At 39.6% G+C, this 17,721-nt stretch overlaps 1 protein-coding gene across 2 annotated transcripts in view; it reads right to left on the bottom strand.

Moving 5' to 3' along the window:
• zranb3 (zinc finger, RAN-binding domain containing 3) overlaps positions 1-17,721 on the bottom strand; it is a 334,364-nt gene that overhangs the window by 240,942 nt on the left and 75,701 nt on the right. For both annotated transcript variants that reach the window (XM_061889175.1, XM_061889174.1), the window contains one exon: positions 9,231-9,402. In XM_061889175.1, coding sequence (XP_061745159.1) covers positions 9,231-9,402 — 172 coding nt within the window. The remainder of the gene's footprint in view (positions 1-9,230; positions 9,403-17,721) is intronic.

Raw genomic sequence — 17,721 nt, 5'->3', positions numbered from 1 at the left:
TCACATGGTAAGAATTTTAAATAATTTATTTGTAAATTATGGTGGAAAATAAGTATTTGGTCAACCATTGAAAGCTCTCACTGATGGAAAGAGGTTTTGGAAAAAAATCTCACGATATATTCATTCTTTCATTAACACGGATCAATCGTCCTGCCCCCTTAGCAGAAAAACAGCCCCAAAGTATGATGTTTCCACCCCCATGCTTCACAGTAGGTATGGTGTTCTTGGGATGCAACTCAGTAATCTTCTTCCTCCAAACACGACGAGTTGAGTTTATACCAAAAAGTTCTGTTTTGGTTTCATCTGACCACATGACATTCTCCCATGTGCTCTCTGGCAAACTTCATTAAGGCCTGGACATGCACTGGCTTAAGCAGGGGGACACGTCTGGCACTGCAGGATTTGATACCCTGTCTGCGTAGTTTGTAACTGATGGTAACCTTTGCTACTTTGGTCCCAGCTCTCTGCAAGTCATTCACCAGGTCCCCCCGTGGGGTTCCGGGATTTTTGCTCACCGTTCTCATGATCATTTTGACCCCACGGGATGAGATCTTGCGTGGAGCCCCGGATCTTGTATGTCTTGTATGTCTTCCATTTTCTGATAATTGCTCCCACAGTTGATTTTTTTCACACCAAGCTGCTTGCCTATTGTAGATTCACTCTTCAACAGCTCTTTGGTCTTGGCCATAGTGGAGTTTGAAGTCTGACTGTGTGAGGCTGTGGACAGGTGTCTTTTATACAAATAACGAGTTCAAACAAGTGCCATTAATACAAATAACGAGTGGAGGACAGAAGAGCTTCTTAAAGAGGAAGTTACAGGTCTGTGAGAGCCAGAGATCTTCCTGGTTTGAAGTGACCAAATACCTTATTTCCACCATAATTTACAAATAAATTATTTAAAATTCCTACAATGTGAATTCCTGGATTTTTTTTTCACATTCTGTCCCTCACATTTGAAGTGTAACTATGATGAAAATTACAGACCTCTGTCATCATTTTAAGTGGGAGAACTTGCTGACTAAATACTTTTTTGCCCCACTGTATATAGTGTTGTTTTTTTTTAACTTGCCACACCCCATGGGCTGGATTTTGGAAGCTAGTGGGCCGTATCCGGCCCACGGGCCTTAGTTTGTGGACCCCTGGGCTATACACTCGGCCCACGATAATATCCGCTTGACTAGCGCGGACAAAAAAAAAAGAAAAAAGGCCAGGGCTAAAAACGTAAAGGGCAGGCGGGGCATAAAAAGTGTCTGGCAGTGGAAGATAAAAGCCATCATTAGGGAGTAAAATGAGATAGGAGGATTGCGGCCCAACAAGTGAGTGGTCCTGGCGTACACAACACGTCATGGTTTTTTTTTGCGGGGGCTCTTCATGGTTCAAATATGTTTCAGGGGCTACGATTCGATCATAATAAATCTTTTATTTATGCATCTTTAATTGTTATTTTGCAGGAATGCCAAACTCACACATGGAGGAAAATCTATTCCCAAGTTGGCCGGACTGTTAAAATTATGGCATAATAACTTACATTTTCTTTGTTTAAAAATAGAACGAGCACATACAAAATATACAACACATAGTTTGTTGTACAAACCCCGTTTCCATATGAGTTGGGAAATTGTGTTAGATGTAAATATAAACGGAATACAATGATTTGCAAATCCTTTTCAACCCATATTCAGTTGAATATGCTACAAAGACAACATATTTGATGTTCAAACTGGTAAACTTTTTTTTGTTTGCAAATAATTAGCTTTATATTTGATGCAAGCAACACGTGACAAAGAAGTTGGGAAAGGTGGCAATAAAAACTGATAAAGTGGAGGAATGCTCATCAAACACTTATTTGGAACATCCCACAGGTGTGCAGGCTAATTGGGAACATGTGGGTGCCATGATTCGGTATAAAAACAGCTTCCTAAAAAATGCTCAGTCATTCACAAGAAAGGATGGGGCGTGGTACACCCCTTTGTCCACAACTGCGTGAGCAAATAGTCAAACAGTTTAAGAACAACGTTTCTCAAAGTGCAATTGCAAGAAATTTAAGGATTTTAACATCTACGGTCCATAATATTACCAAAAAGGTTCAGAGAATCTGGAGAAATCACTCCACGTAAGCGGTAAGGCCGGAAACCAACATTGAATAACCGTGACCTTCGATCGCTCAGGCCGGCACTGTATCAAAAACCGACATCAATCTCTAAAGGATATCACCACATTGGCTCAGGAACACTTCAGAAAACCACTGTCACTAAATACAGTTTGTCGCTACATCTGTAAGTGCAAGTTAAAGCTCTACTATGCAAAGCGAAAGCCATTTATCAACAACATCCAGAAACGCCGCCGGCTTCTCTGGGCCTGAAATCATCTAAGATGGACTGATGCAAAGTGGAAAAGTGTTCTGTGGTCTGACGAGTCCACATTTAAAATTGTTTTTGAAAATATTCGACATCGTGTCATCCGGACCAAAGGGGAAGCGAACCATCCAGACTGTTATCGACACAAAGTTCAAAAGCCAGCATCTGTGATGGTATGGGGGTGCATTAGTGCCCAAGGCATGGGTAAGTAACTTACACATCTGTGAAGGCACCATTAATGCTGAAAGGTACATAAAGGTTTTGGAACAACATATGCTGCTATCCAAGCGGCGTCTTTTTCATGGACGCCCCTGCTTATTTCAGCAAGACAATACCGAGCCACATTCAGCAGGTGGTTCAACAGCGTGGCTTCTTAAAAATGGAGTGCGGGTACTTTCCTGGCCCGCCTGAAGTCCAGACCTGTCTCCCATCGAAAATGTGAGGCGCATTATGAAGCGTAAAATACGACAGCGGAGACCCCGGACTGTTGAACAACTGAAGCTCCACATAAAACAAGAATGAGAAAGAATTCCACTTTCAAAGCTTCGACAATTAGTTTCCTCAGTTCCCAAACGTTTATTGAGTGTTGTTAAAAGAAAAGGTGAACATGCCCTTTCCCAACTACTTTGGCATGTGTTGCAGCCATGAAATTCTAAGTTAATTATTTCTTGTCTTTGTAGTGCATTCAATTAAATATGGGTTGAAAAGGATTTGCAAATCATTGTATTCCGTTTATATTTACATCCAATACAATTTCCCAACTCATATGGAAACGGGGTTTGTAGGAAGGCAATCTCACCACAAGTTTTGTGTGGTAATAAAGACTCTAAGATTCATTTAATAAACAAGCAGATGCCACTACCCCCCCCACCCCCCTGAGATAAATGACCTGTTTCAGCTGACTTCCGATAAAGGTCTTGTTCAAGAAAAGCTACAAAACACAAGAAGAGCATTTCGGAAAAGTTCTGCATGTACCTAATTGGCATCTCTGTGGAGAAGCATTGACCATAGTTAGCCAGAAAATAAAGCTTTCGGGGGGTGGGATTGGGGTAAAAATGCGGCATCGTCATTTTTCTGGCCATCTTTCTTATTGTTGTGTCACTCCAAGAAATGTGGCTGGGTGCATAATTAGATCTGAAATAGCTCATTCAGTGCGTCCCCCCCCCACTTCTGCTGCGGCTGAAATGATAAGAAAAAAAAAAAAAATCCAGGTAGGTTGTTGGGGCTTGTGGCCTCCGCTGGGAATGCAAAAACTATATGGACACACTTCAAAACTGAAACTCTTGAATTATTAGTATGAGGGATTTAAGGACAAGTTCTAATACCGATCATTTATGAGTGAGAACGGCCGATAAGGACACCGATCAAACAAATGAGCGTATTTTCTGGACTATAGAGCGCACCGTTACATACACTGTATTGGCAAAAGTATTTGGCCACCCATCCAAATGATGAGAATCAAGTGTTCTAATCACTTCTCCTGTATAAAATCAAGCACTTGGGCATGGAGACTGTTTCTACAAACATTTGTGAAAGACTCGGTTGCTCTCAGTGATTTCCAGTGTGGAACTGTCATAGGATGCCACCTGTGCAACAAATCCAGTCGTGAAATGTCCATCCATCCATCTTTTTCCGCTTATCCGAAGGTTGGGTCGAGGGGGCAGCAGCCTAAGCAGGGAAGCCCAGACTCTCCTCCCCCCAGCCACTTCATTCAGCTCTTCCCAGGGCGTTCCCAGGCCAGCCGGGAGACATAGTCTTCCCAACGTGTCCTGGTTCTTCCCCGTGGCTTCCTACCGGTCGGACGTGCACGAAAAACCTCCCCAGGGAGGTATTAGGGCGGCATCCTGATCAGATGCCTGAACCACCTCATCTGGCTCCTCTTGATGTGGAGGAGCAGCGGCTTTACTTTGAGTTCCTCCCGGATGACGGAGCTTCTCACCCTATCTCTAAGGAAGAGCCCCCCACCCGGCAGAGTAAACTCATTTGCCCATGTGGTGATATCCTTTACACACTGATGTCTGTTTTTGATGCAGGGATCAACGGTCCGTAATATCATCGCTTACGTGCAGTGATTTCTCCAGATTCTCTGAACCTTGTGATGACTTTTACGGACCGTAGATGGGAAAATCCCTAAATTCCTTGCAATAGCTCGTTGAGAAATGTTGTTCTAAAACTGTTCGACAATTTGCTTACAAATTGGTGACCCTCGCCCCATCCTTGTTTGTGAATTACTGAGCATTTCATGGAAGCTGCTTTTATACCCAATCATGGCACCCACCTGTTCCCAATTAGCCTGCACACCTGTGGGATGTTCCAAATAAGTGTTTGATGAGCATTCCTCAACTTTATCAGTATTTATTGCCACCTTTCCCAACTTCTTTGTCACATGTTGCTGGCATCAAATTCTAAAGTTAATGATTATTTGCGAAAAAAAATGTTTATCAGTTTGAACATCAAATATGTTGTCTTTGTAGCATATTCAACTGAATATGGGTTGAAAATGATTTGCAAATCCTTGTATTCCGTTTATATTTACATCTAACACAATTTCCCAACTCATATGGAAACTAGGTTTGTACTTGTAGCGCTTTTCTACCCATTTTTAAGGAGCCCAAAGCGCTTTGACAGTATTTCCACAATCACACACTGATGGTGAGAGCTGCCATGCAAGGCGCTCACCAGGACCCATCAGGAGCAAGGGTGAAGTGTCTTGACCAAGGACACAATGGACTTGACAAGGATGGTAGAAGGTGGGGATTGAACCAGTAACCCTCAGATTGCTGGCACAGCCACTCTACCAATTTCGCCACGCCGTTAAAGCTCTACTATGCAAAGCGGAGGCCATTTATCAACAACATCCAGAAACGCTGCCGGCTTCTCTGGGCCCGAGATCATCTAAGATGGACTGATGCTAAGTGGAAAAGTGTCCTATGGTCTGACGAGTCCACCTTTCAAATTGCTTTTGGAAATATTTGACATCGTGTCATCTGGACCAAAGGGGAAACGAACAAATCCAGACTGTTATCGACGCAAAGTTCAAAAGACAGCTGTTGAACGACTGAATCTCTACATAAAACAAGAATGGGAAAGAATTCCACATTCAAAGCTTCAACAATTAGTTTCCTCAGTTCCCAAACGTTTATTGAGTGTTGTTAAAAGAAAAGGTGATGTAACACAGTGGTGAACATGCCCTTTCCCAACTACTTTGGCACGTGTTGCAGCCATGAAATTCTAAGTTAATTATTATTTGCAAAGTTTATGAGTTTGAACATCAAATATGTTGTCTTTGTAGCATATTCAACTGAATATGGGTTGAAAATGATTTGCAAATCATTGTATTCTGTTTATATTTACATCTAACACACTTGCCCAACTCATATGGAAACGGGGTTTGTATTTCCGATTTGTCGAACGGTGCACCACACAAACCAAATTAAAGTTCTCATGTTCATGTTTAAAGGGGAACATTATCACAATTTCAAAAGGGTTAAAACCAACAAAAATCAGTTCCCAGTGGCTTATTTTATTTTTCGAATTTTTTTTCAAAATGTTACCCGTCCCGGAAAATCCCGAAAAAAGGCTTTAAAGTGCCTTATTTTCGCTATCTGCGGAGCCACTATCCATTTTCCTGTGACGTCATCCAGTGATTCCAATACAAACAACATGGTGGATACCACAGCAAGATATAGCGACATTAGCTCAGATTCAGACTCGGATTTCAGCGGCTTAAGCGATTCAACAGATTATGCATGTATTGAAACGGATGGTTGGAGTGTGGAGGCAGATAGCGAAAACGAAATTGAAGAAGAAACCGAAGCTATTGAGCGAATAGCTATTGACGCTATTCGGCTATGTCTGCCTCAGCATCGCCGGTAAAATGTGCGGACCAGACGATCGGAAGTTTCGCATCTTGTGACACTGGAGCAACTTAAATCTGTCGATTGGTAAGTATTTGTTTGGCATTAAATGTGGGTGGAAGGAAACGTTGGATGCAAATACAACTACAAATGTACATACAGCTAGCCTAAATAGCATGTTAGCATCGATTAGCTGGCAGTCATGCCGCGACCAAATATGTCTGGTTAGCACATAAGTCAATAATATCAACAAAACTCACCTTTGTGATTTCTTTGACTTTATCGTTGGAAATGCATCTGCTTTGAGTGTCGAAGGGTATCCATTCGATCTTTGTGCCATGTCTGTTGTAGCATTGCCGGTAAAATGGGCAGACCAAAAGAGGGACTTTTGCATCTCTTGACACTGGAGCAACTTAAATCCGTCGATTGGTATGTGTTTGTTTGGCATTAAATGTGGGCAAAGGGAAAGGCTGGATGCAAATGTGCATACAGCTAGCCTAAATAGCATGTTAGAACCGATTAACATGCCGTGCTAATCGATGCACATTCTACGTAAATCCACTTGAATCCGTCCCTGATTTTGTTGTTTCACCCTCCGACAACACACCGACGAGGCATAATGTTTTCAAGCTACCGGAAAACAGTCGAAAAAACTGAAAATAATAGAGCTGATTTGACTTGCTGCGTGTAATGTGGTGGAGAAAATGGCGTTGACTACCTAGGTGACGTCACGATCTGACGTAATTGCTCCGAAAGCGATAAATAGAAAGGCGTTTAATTTAGGGCTGGGCTTATCGATACCAAGTATCGATACTTGGTGAGTATCGGTATCGTATCGATACTGTCGTGATGGTATCGATACTTCACCAAATTAAGCGAATCACTCCGATTTAAAAAAAAATGTGAGCGCAGCGCTCCTCACCACTCCACCCTCCTCCCTAGTGATGGGTCGCGAACGAGATTTAAAAACACTTTAAAAATTCATCTTCAACCCACAGTAAAATAAAATAAATACAATTAACATGACGCTTGGTGCGTTTGCGCACACACATCAGTATAATTCGCTCCGAGGTTCATTCGGACACGCACACACACACAGACGCGTACGTTTCCAGTGCGACTTAATGTCTCGGTATAGCTCGGTTGGTAGAGTGGCCGTGCCAGCAACTTGAGGGTTGCAGGTTCGATTCCCGCTTCCGCCATCCTAGTCACTGCCGTTGTGTCCTTGGGCAAGACACTTTACCCACCTGTTCCCAGTGCCAACCCACACTGGTTTAAATGTGACGTAGATATTGGGTTTCACTATGTAAAGCGCTTTGAGTCACTGGAGAAAAGCGCTATATAAATATAATTCACTTCACTCACTGCACTAAAATAACGATAAGAATTTCTCAGTTCTTTTGTTTTGTGTTCATTTTTACAACTGTTTAACTAGTGTTTTCTTTTTTACTGAAGTTCTTGTGTGTTGTGGGGCGACTAGCCAAGTTCAGTATTTGTTTTCACCTTATTTGCACTTTTTACTTTATTGTAATTGATATTATTACTTTTTTATTTGAATTTCTCAGTTCCTTTGTTTGTGTTCATTTTTACAACTGTTTATTAACTAGTGTTTTCTTTTTTACTTAAGTTCTTGTGTGTTGTGGGGCGACTAGCAAAGTTCAGTATTTGTTTTTACCTCATTTGCACTATTTACTTTATTGTAATTAATATTTTTACTTTTTTATTTGAATTTCTCAGTTCTTTTGTTTTGTGTTCATGTTTACAACTTTGTTCAATAACTAGAGTTTTGTTATTTACCTTAAGAGTTTGTGTGTTTTGAGGCGACAAGCCAGGTTCGGTAGTTGTTTGCACCTTATTTGCATTACTTTATTGCTATTGATATTACTTTTGTGATAAATATTTAATTTTTTGACTTAAATCGTTGTCCTGTGTTGTATTATTATCATAATCAATTAATAAAGGCAAAAGTACAAATTTGTTTTTCAAAAGTATCGATACCCCAAAGTAACCCCCCCACCCACCCCCCCTCCCCCCATCGGCGATACTGGCCGGTATCGGATCGGATCGGATCGGAATCGATACCCAAAATTGCGATATTGCCCACCCCTAGTTTAATTTGCCCGGGAAAGGGTGGAATGCCAACTCCGGGTTGGGGGGGGGAGACCCTGCCCCAAGTGGAGGAGTTCAAGTACCTAGGAGTCTTGTTCACGAGTGGGGGAAGAGTGGATCGTGAGATCGACAGGCGGATCGGTGCGGCGTCTTCAGTAATGCGGACGTTGTACCGATCCGTTATGGTGAAGAAGGAGCTGAGCCGGAAGGCAAAGCTCTCAATTTACCGGTCGATCTACGTTCCCATCCTCACCTATGGTCATGAGCTTTGGGTCATGACCGAAAGGATAAGATCACGGGTACAAGCGGCCGAAATGAGTTTCCTCCGCCGTGTGGCGGGTCTCTCCCTTAGAGATAGGGTGAGAAGCTCTGCCATCCGGGAGGAACTCAAAGTAAAGCCGCTGCTCCTTCACATCGAGAGGAGCCAGATGAGGTGGTTCGGGCATTTGGTCAGGATGCCACCCGAACGCCTCCCTAGGGAGGTGTTTAGGGCACGTCCAACCGGTAGGAGGCCACGGGGAAGACCTAGGACAAGTTGGGAAGACTATGTCTCCCGGCTGGCCTGGGAACGCCTCGGGATGCCCCGGGAAGAGCTAGACGAAGTGGCTGGGGAGAGGGAAGTCTGGGCTTCCCTGCTTAGGCTGTTGCCCCCGCGACCTGACCTCGGATAAGCGGAAGAAGATGGATGAATGGATGGATAGTTTAATTAGCCAAAATTCACCCATTTAGAGTTCGGAAATCGGTTAAAAAAATATATGGTCTTTTTTCTGCAACATCAAGGTATATATTGACGCTTACATAGGTCTGGTGATAATGTTCCCCTTTAATCCATCATCTTGGTGGACAGCTCCACAAGGTGCACCAATCAACACCCTCAAAGTTTTAGAAAAATCGAGCGTGAATTTACCTTTGCAGCCTCTTTTGGAAGGTCGAAGGGGATGCGCTGGCGGATTTTGGGGGGAAGCTGACTTAGCACCTCAGCCTTAAGGCGACGGATCATGATCTGGCTAAGTCGCTGGTGCAGCTCCTCCAGGTTGGACGCCCCGCGACTGTCCCATTGCCTGCGGCTCCCAAAGTACCTGCAGGAGAAGGAATTAGGAGTGACAAACGGGTTAAAAAAAATACAGTAACAGCTGAAGCAAACTTCCCTGAATACTTATTTACAGCAACACCCTCAAGGAACAGTTAAACACATTTTAAACATGCCCACCTGGGAGCCGCCTGGCACTACGACGGTCTTGCGTCGTGCGGGGCTGAGAAGCTCGGTCGGGGATCGCTTCTTTTTTTTTTTTACGTCCGGGCAATTTGCAAAGCGGCGAAACAATTTGTCTCGGCGCCACGGCAAACTTTCACAAGTCATCAGCCAAATGGGTTCTTAGAATAAAAGTGGCCTGGTAGACAAATGCTGGTTATCTGCCACGCGTGTTGGCTGGACAAAGTGGAGGCGGCAATGCCAAAATGTGCATTTACACTTTACACTTGACTGCTGCTTTCTTCCAGCTTTTTTGTTCACATGACACGTTGAGATTCCTGTATGGAGGAGTGTTTGTGGACATGTCCATGCATTACATGGACTTATAGTGGGGCAAAAAAGTATTTAGTCAGCCACCGATTGTGCAAGTTCTCCCGCTTAAAATGATGACAGAGGTCTGTAATTTTCATCATAGGTACACTTCAACTGTGAGAGACAGAATGTGAAAAGAAAATCCAGAAATTCACATTATAGGAATTTTAAAGAATTTATTTGTAAATTATGGTGGAAAATAAGTATTTGGTCAACCATTCCAAGCTCTCACTGATGGAAGGAGGTTTTGGCTCAAAATCTCACGATACATGGCCCCATTCATCCATGTAATGTATGGACATGTCCACACACAGTGGGGCAAAAAAGTATTTAGTCAGCCACCGATTGTGCAAGTTCTCCCACTTAAAATGATGACAGAGGTCTGTAATTTTCGTCATAGGTACACTTTAACTGTGAGAGAGAATGTGACAAAAAAATCCGCAAATTCATATTGTAGAAATTCTAAAGAATTCATTTGTAAATTATGGTGGAAAATAAGTATTTGGTCAACCATTCAAAGCTCTCACTGATGGAAGGAGGTTTTGGCTCAAAATCTCACGATACATGGCCCCATTCATTCTTTCCTTAACACGGATCAATCGTCCTGTCCCCTTAACAGAAAAACAGCCCTACAACATGATGTTTCCACCCCCATGCTTCACAGTAGGTATGGTGTTCTTGGGATGCAACTCAGTATTCTTCTTCCTCCAAACACGACGAGTTGAGTTTATACCAAAATGGATACATGGATGATACAGCAGAGGATTGGGAGAATGTCATGTGGTCAGATGAAACCAAAATAGAACTTTTTGGTATAAACTCAACTCGTCGGGTTTGGAGGAAGAAGAATACTGAGTTGCATCCCAAGAACACCATACCTACTGTGAAGCATGGGGGTGGAAACATCATGCTTTGGGGCTGTTTTTCTGCTAAGGGGACAGGACGATTGATCCGTGTTAAGGAAAGAATGAATGGGGCCATGTATCGTGAGATTTTGAGCCGAAACCTCCTTCCGTCAGTGAGAGCTTTGAATGGTTGACCAAATACTTATTTTCCACCATAATTTACAAATGAATTCTTTAGAATTTCTACAATATGAATTTGCGGATTTTTTTGTCACATTCTCTCTCACAGTTGAAGTGTACCTATGACGAAAATTACAGACCTCTGTCATCATTTTAAGTGGGAGAACTTGCACAATCGGTGGCTGACTAAATACTTTTTTGCCCCACTGTGTGTGGACATGTCCATACATTACATGGACTTATGGCCATTGACTTGTCCTCCTTCCTTCCTAAAGAGCATTTGTACAGTCAGTATTATATGTGCACCATACTTTTTACCTCCGTTTACCTTATTTTATTTATGTTTCACCTTCTTTTACCTATATTCACCTTCTTTTACATGTTTACCCACTTTTTGACCTATGTTTACCTTATTTCATCTGTTTCACCTTCTTTTACCTATATGTACCTTCTTTTACTTGTTTACCCATTTTTCATCTCTGTTTACCTTATTGTATCTGTTTCACCTTCTTTGACCTATTTTTACCTTCTTTTACTTGTTTACCCGTTTTTCACCTCTGTTTACCTTATTGTATTGATGTTTCACCTTATTTTACCTCTATGTACCTCCTTTTACTTGTTTATCCACTTTTTTACCTCTGTTTACCTTATTTTATTTATGTTTCACCTTCTTTTACCTATATTTACCTTCTTTTACGTGTTTACCCACTTTTTGACCTATGTTTACCTTATTTCATCTGTTTCACCTTCTTTTACCTATATTTACCTTCTTTTACTTGTTTACCCATTTTTTACCTCTGTTTACCTTATTGTATCTGTTTCACCTTCTTTGACCTATTTTTACCTGCTTTTACTTGTTTACCCCGTTTTTCACCTCTGTTTACCTTATTGTATCGATGTTTCACCTTTTACCTCTATGTACCTCCTTTTACTTGTTTATCCGCTTTTTTTACCTCTGTTTACCTTATTTTATTTATGTTTCACCTTCTTTTACATGTTTACCCACTTTTTTACATAGGTTTACCTTATTTTATCTATTTTTCACCTTCTTTTACCTATATTTACCTTATTTTACTTGTTTACCCCGTTTTTCACCTCTGTTTACCTTATTGTATCAATGTTTCACCTTTTACCTCTATGTACCTCGTTTTACTTGTTTATCCACTTTTTTTTACCTCTGTTTACCTTATTTTATTTATGTTTCACCTTCTTTTACATGTTTACCCACTTTTTTACATAGGTTTACCTTATTTTATCTATTTTTCACCTTCTTTTACCTATATTTACCTTCTTTTACTTGTTTACCCCATTTTTCACCTCTGTTTACCTTATTGTATCAATGTTTCACCTTTTACCTCTATGTACCTCCTTTTACTTGTTTATCCACTTTTTTTACCTCTGTTTACCTTATTTTATTTATGTTTCACCTTCTTTTACATGTTTACCCACATTTTTACATAGGTTTACCTTATTTTATCTATTTTTCACCTTCTTTTACCTATATTTACCTTCTTTTACTTGTTTACCCATTTTTCACCTCTGTTTACCTTATTGTATCTGTTTCACCTTCTTTTACCTATTTTTATGTTCTTTTACTTGTTTACCCCATTTTTCACCTCTGTTTACCTTATTGTATCTATGTTTCACCTTCTTTTACCTATATCTACCTCCTTTTACTTGTTTACCCACTTTTTTACCTCTGTTTACCTTATTTATTCTATAATTCACCTTATTTTACCTTTATTTACCTTCTTTTACTTGTTTACCCACTTTTTACCCGTTTACCTTATTTTACCTGCTTTTATCTGTTTTACCTTCTTTTACCTATGTTCACCTCCTTTCACGTGTTTACCCACTTTTTACCTTATTTTACCTTCTTTTATCCATGTTCACCTGCTTTTACGTGTTAAGCCACTTTTTACCTCTGTTTACCTTATTTTATATATGTTGTATCTTATTTTACCTTAATTTACCTTATCTTACTTGTTTACCCACTTTTTTTTATCTATGTTTACTTTATATTATCTGTTTCACCTTCTTTTACTTATATTTACCTTATTTTACTTGTTTACCTATTTTTCACATCTGTTTACCTTATTGTATCTATATTTCACCGTCTTTTACCTATATTTACCTTCTTTAACTTTATTACCCACTGTTTACCTGTTTACCTTCTTTTATCTGTTTTACCTTCTTTTAAGCTGTTTACCTCATTTTACTTGTTTACCCCATTTTTTACCTTCTTTTATCTATGTTGACCTTTTACTTGTTTACCCACTTTTTACCTCTGTTTAGCTTGTTTTATTTTATGTATGCTGTACCTTATTTTACCTTTGTTTACCTTATACTTGTATGCTGTACCTTACTTTACCTTTGTTTACCTTATACTTGTTTACCCACTTTTGTTACTCTGTTTCCCTCATTTTGCCTTCTTTCATTTGATTTACCTTGTTTTACCCATGTTTACCTCTAACTTGTTTACCCACTTTTTTACCCCTGTTTACCTTATTTTACCTTTTTTACCTATGTTTTACCTTATTTTACCTATGTTTACCTCCTTGTACTTGTTTACCCACTTTTACCACTGTTTACCTTATTTTATCTGTTTTACTTTCTTTTAAAAAATGTTAACTGCTTGTACTTGTTTAATAATTTTTTACCTTATTTACGTTCTTTTATCTATGTTGACCTTTTACTTGTTTACCTTCTTTTATCTATGTTGACCTTTTACTTGTTTACCCGCTTTTTACCTCTGTTTACCTTATTTTATTTTACGTATGCTGTACCTTATTTTACCTTTGTTTACCTTATACTTGTATGCTGTACCTTACTTTACCTTTGTTTACCTTATACTTGTTTACTCACTTTTGTTACTCTGTTTACCTCATTTTGCCTTCTTTCATTTGATTTACCTTGTTTTACCCATGTTTACCCACTTTTTTTACCCCTGTTTACCTTTTTTTACCCTTTTTTACCTATGTTTTACCTTATTTTACCTATGCTTACCTCCTTGTACTTGTTTACCCACTTTTACCACTGTTTACCTTATTTTATCTGTTTTACTTTCTTTTAAAAATGTTACCTGCTTGTACTTGTTTACCAATTTTTTACCTTATTTACCTTCTTTTATCTATGTTGACCTTTTACTTGTTTACCCGCTTTTTACCTCTGTTTACCTTATTTTATGTATGCTGTACCTTATTTTACCTTTGTTTACCTTATACTTGTATGCTGTACCTTATTTTACCTTTGTTTACCTTATACTTGTTTCCCCACTTTTGTTACTCTGTTTACCTCATTTTGCCTTCTTTCATTATATTTACCTCGTTTTACCCATGTTTACCTCTAACTTGTTTACCCACTTTTTACCTCTGTTTACCTTATTTTATCTATGTTTTACCTTATTTTACCTGTTTACCTCCTTGAACTTGTTTACCCACTTTTTACCTTATTTTATCTGTTTTACTTTCTTTTAAAAAATGTACCTGCTTGTACTTGTTTACCCACATTTTACCTATGTTTACCTTATTTTACTTTCTTTGATACATTTTTACCTTTATGTTTACCTCCTTTAAATTGTATACCTATGTTAACTTATTTTACCTTCTTTTATCTATTTTTACCTTATTTTGCCTGTTTACCTCCTTTAACTTGTTTACCCACTTTTTACCTCTCTTTACCCTAATGTATCTATGTTTTACCTTATTTTACCTATGTTTTCCTCCTTTTACTTGTTTACCCACTTTTCACCTCTGCTTACCCACTTTTTACATTACTTTACCTCTTTTTTAATCTATTGTTACCTCCTTTTACCTATATTTACCTGATTTTACTTGTCTACTGACTTTTTACCTCTGTTTACCTTCTTTTATCTATGTTTTATCTTATTTTAACTATGTTTACCTCCTTGTTCTTGTTTACCCACTTTTTACTTCTGTTTACGTCATTGTACCTTCTTTCAGCTGTGTTTTACCTCCGTTTACCTATGCTTACCTGCTTTTAGTTGTTGACCCACTTTTTACCTGTTCAACTTATTTTACCATATTTTATATATGTTTACCTTCGTTTAGCTGCTTTTAGTTTGCTTACTTTTTTTAACCTATGTTTACCTTATTTTGCCTTATTTTATCTATGTTGTACCTTATTTTACCTTTGTGTTTACCTTCTTTCATCTGTTTTACCTTGTTTTATCCATGGATACCTGTTTTACTCGTTTACCCACTTTTTTTTTAACTTCTGTTTAACTTATTGTACCTTCTTTTATCTATGTTTTAGCTTTTACCTATGTTTACCTGCTTTTACTTGTTTACCCACTTTTTACCTATGTTTACCTAATGTCACCTTTTATCTATGTTTTACCTTGTATTACCAATGTTTTCCTCCTTTAACTTGTTTACTCACGTTTTACCTTATTTTACCTTCTTTCATCTATCTTTTACCTTCTTTTACCCAAGTTTATCTGTTTTTACTTGTTTACCTACTCTTTACCTCTGTTTAACTGTGATGAGGCACAGTTAAAAGTCAAGTAAGGGTGGCCCATCCTTTCCCAAGCTTCCCACTTTGAAGGCCCTCCAAGTCGGCACGTTTGATGTATTTGGCGTTAAACGCTCTGGCGCTCAGTCAGGTGCAGAGAAACAACTTTTTTGTGTATCTTACTAGTTTCTGTGGCTCACAAAATAAATACTCCTGTTTCCCCAGCATAACATTTCAGTTCACATTTAGTCGTGTCAAAGAGCTGCTTTTGTAAGGTAATGAGAAAATGGTAATTACAAGGAATATTTTGATTGCCATTTAAACAATGTAAAACTAATAATCACTTCACGTTAGGGTAGGATAATTAACCGAAATGCGCACAAATGAGGAAAAATATATACATTTTGAATTAAATATAGGACATTAATTATATTGAAGAGCAATCAAGAAACTACAGTTTTCTACTTGACTCGGGATGGGTACCAAATGTACTTTTATAAATACCGCACAATTTCCATCCGTACTACAGACTACGGATTTAGGTAGTCTATAGGTGCCATAATTGGAAAGTTTCGTTGCACATAACAGTCGCAGACTTGGCATCGGCCCAAGCACTTGGCGGGGCAACAGGCGTATTCTTAGCAGACTGCCTCCAGGTCAGTGGTCTTAAAGTCAATATACTTGTCCAGGGTGTAGGTTGCCTTCTGCCCGAATGCAGCTGAGATAAACTTCAGCACCCCCCGCAACCCGGAAAGGGACAAGCGGTAGGAAATGGATGAATGGATATCTATTTTTACTGTACCTATGTTTACCTACTTTTTACTTCGGTTTACCTTATTTTATTTATGTTTGACCTTCTTTTACCTATGTTTACCTCCATTTACTTATTTACCCACTTTGTACCTCTGTTTACCTTATTTTGCCTTCTTTTGTCTGTGTTTTACCTTCTTTTACCTATGTTTACCCACCTTTTACCTGTTTACCCACTTTTAACCTTATTTTACCTTGTTTAAACAATGTTTTTACTTTCTTTTATGTCATTTTACTTACTTTTTCTTGTTTACTTACTATTTATCTTCTTTTTCCTATGTTTACCCACTTTTATCTTTTATCGTCCTGGATGGCTTCCGTCTTCGCCGGCACGTCTCCATGTCCATGAAGCCAGCACTCGGTTCTTCCGCAAATGACTTCGAGGAGATGGAGACGCGCCGGCGAAGACGGAAGCCATCCAGAAAGGCCCATGCAGTGAAATGTTTGGCTAAGTGATGGATCGGATTACCAAACTTCGGCGGCGAGGAATACTGGGCTGCTTGTGGCGTCCTGCTGGGATCGGGCTGGAAAGAAATGTCCGCTACAATCCGAGACCTCTTCATACGCGACGTTTTCAACAGGGTACTTTGCGCAAAATTTAAAATTGCAATTTAGTAAACTAAACCGGCCGAATTGGCATGTGTTGCAATGTTGAAGGGGAACATTATCACCAGACCTATGTAAGCGTCAATATATACCTTGATGGTGCAGAAAAAAGACCATATATTTTTTTAACCGATTTCCAAACTCTAAATGGGTGAATTTTGGCGAATTAAACGCTTTTCTGTTTATCGTTCTTTTTGCGATGACGTCAGTATGTGACGTCTCCGAGGTAATACAGCCTCCATTTTCATTTTCAATACATTGTAAACACCGGGTCTCAGCTCTGTTATTTTCCGTTTTTTTTTACTATTTTTTGGAACCTTGGAGACATCATGCCTCGTCGGTGTGTTGTCGGAGGGTGTAACAACACTAACAGGGAGGGATTCAAGTTGCACCACTGGCCTGAAGATGCGAAAGTGTCTGCCGCCAGACCCCCATTGAAAGTGCCAGAGTGTCTCCACATTTTACCGGCGACGCTAAAGCAGACATGGCACAGAGATGTATGGATAACCTGCAGATGCATTTGCAACTATAAAGTCAACAAAATCACAAAGGTGAGTTTTGTTGATGTTGACTTATGTGCTAATCAGACATATTTGGTCGCGGCGTGACTGCCAGCTAATCGATGCTAACATGCTATTTACCAACGGTGCTAAAGCCGACATGGCACAGAGATGTATGGATAACCTGCAGATGCATTTGCAACTATAAAGTCAACAAAATCACAAAGGTGAGTTTTGTTGATGTTGACTTATGTGCTAATCAGACATATTTGGTCGCGGCGTGACTGCCAGCTAATCGATGCTAACATGCTATTTACCAACGGTGCTAAAGCCGACATGGCACAGAGATGTATGGATAACCTGCAGATGCATTTGCAACGATAAAGTCACAGAAATCACAAAGGTGAGTTTTGTTGATGT

This window comes from Nerophis ophidion, linkage group LG27, assembly GCF_033978795.1.
Source record: "Nerophis ophidion isolate RoL-2023_Sa linkage group LG27, RoL_Noph_v1.0, whole genome shotgun sequence".
NCBI lineage: Eukaryota > Metazoa > Chordata > Actinopteri > Syngnathiformes > Syngnathidae > Nerophis > Nerophis ophidion.
Note: the sequence above shows the minus strand (reverse complement) of the source record. Positions and strands in the feature narration are given on the sequence as shown.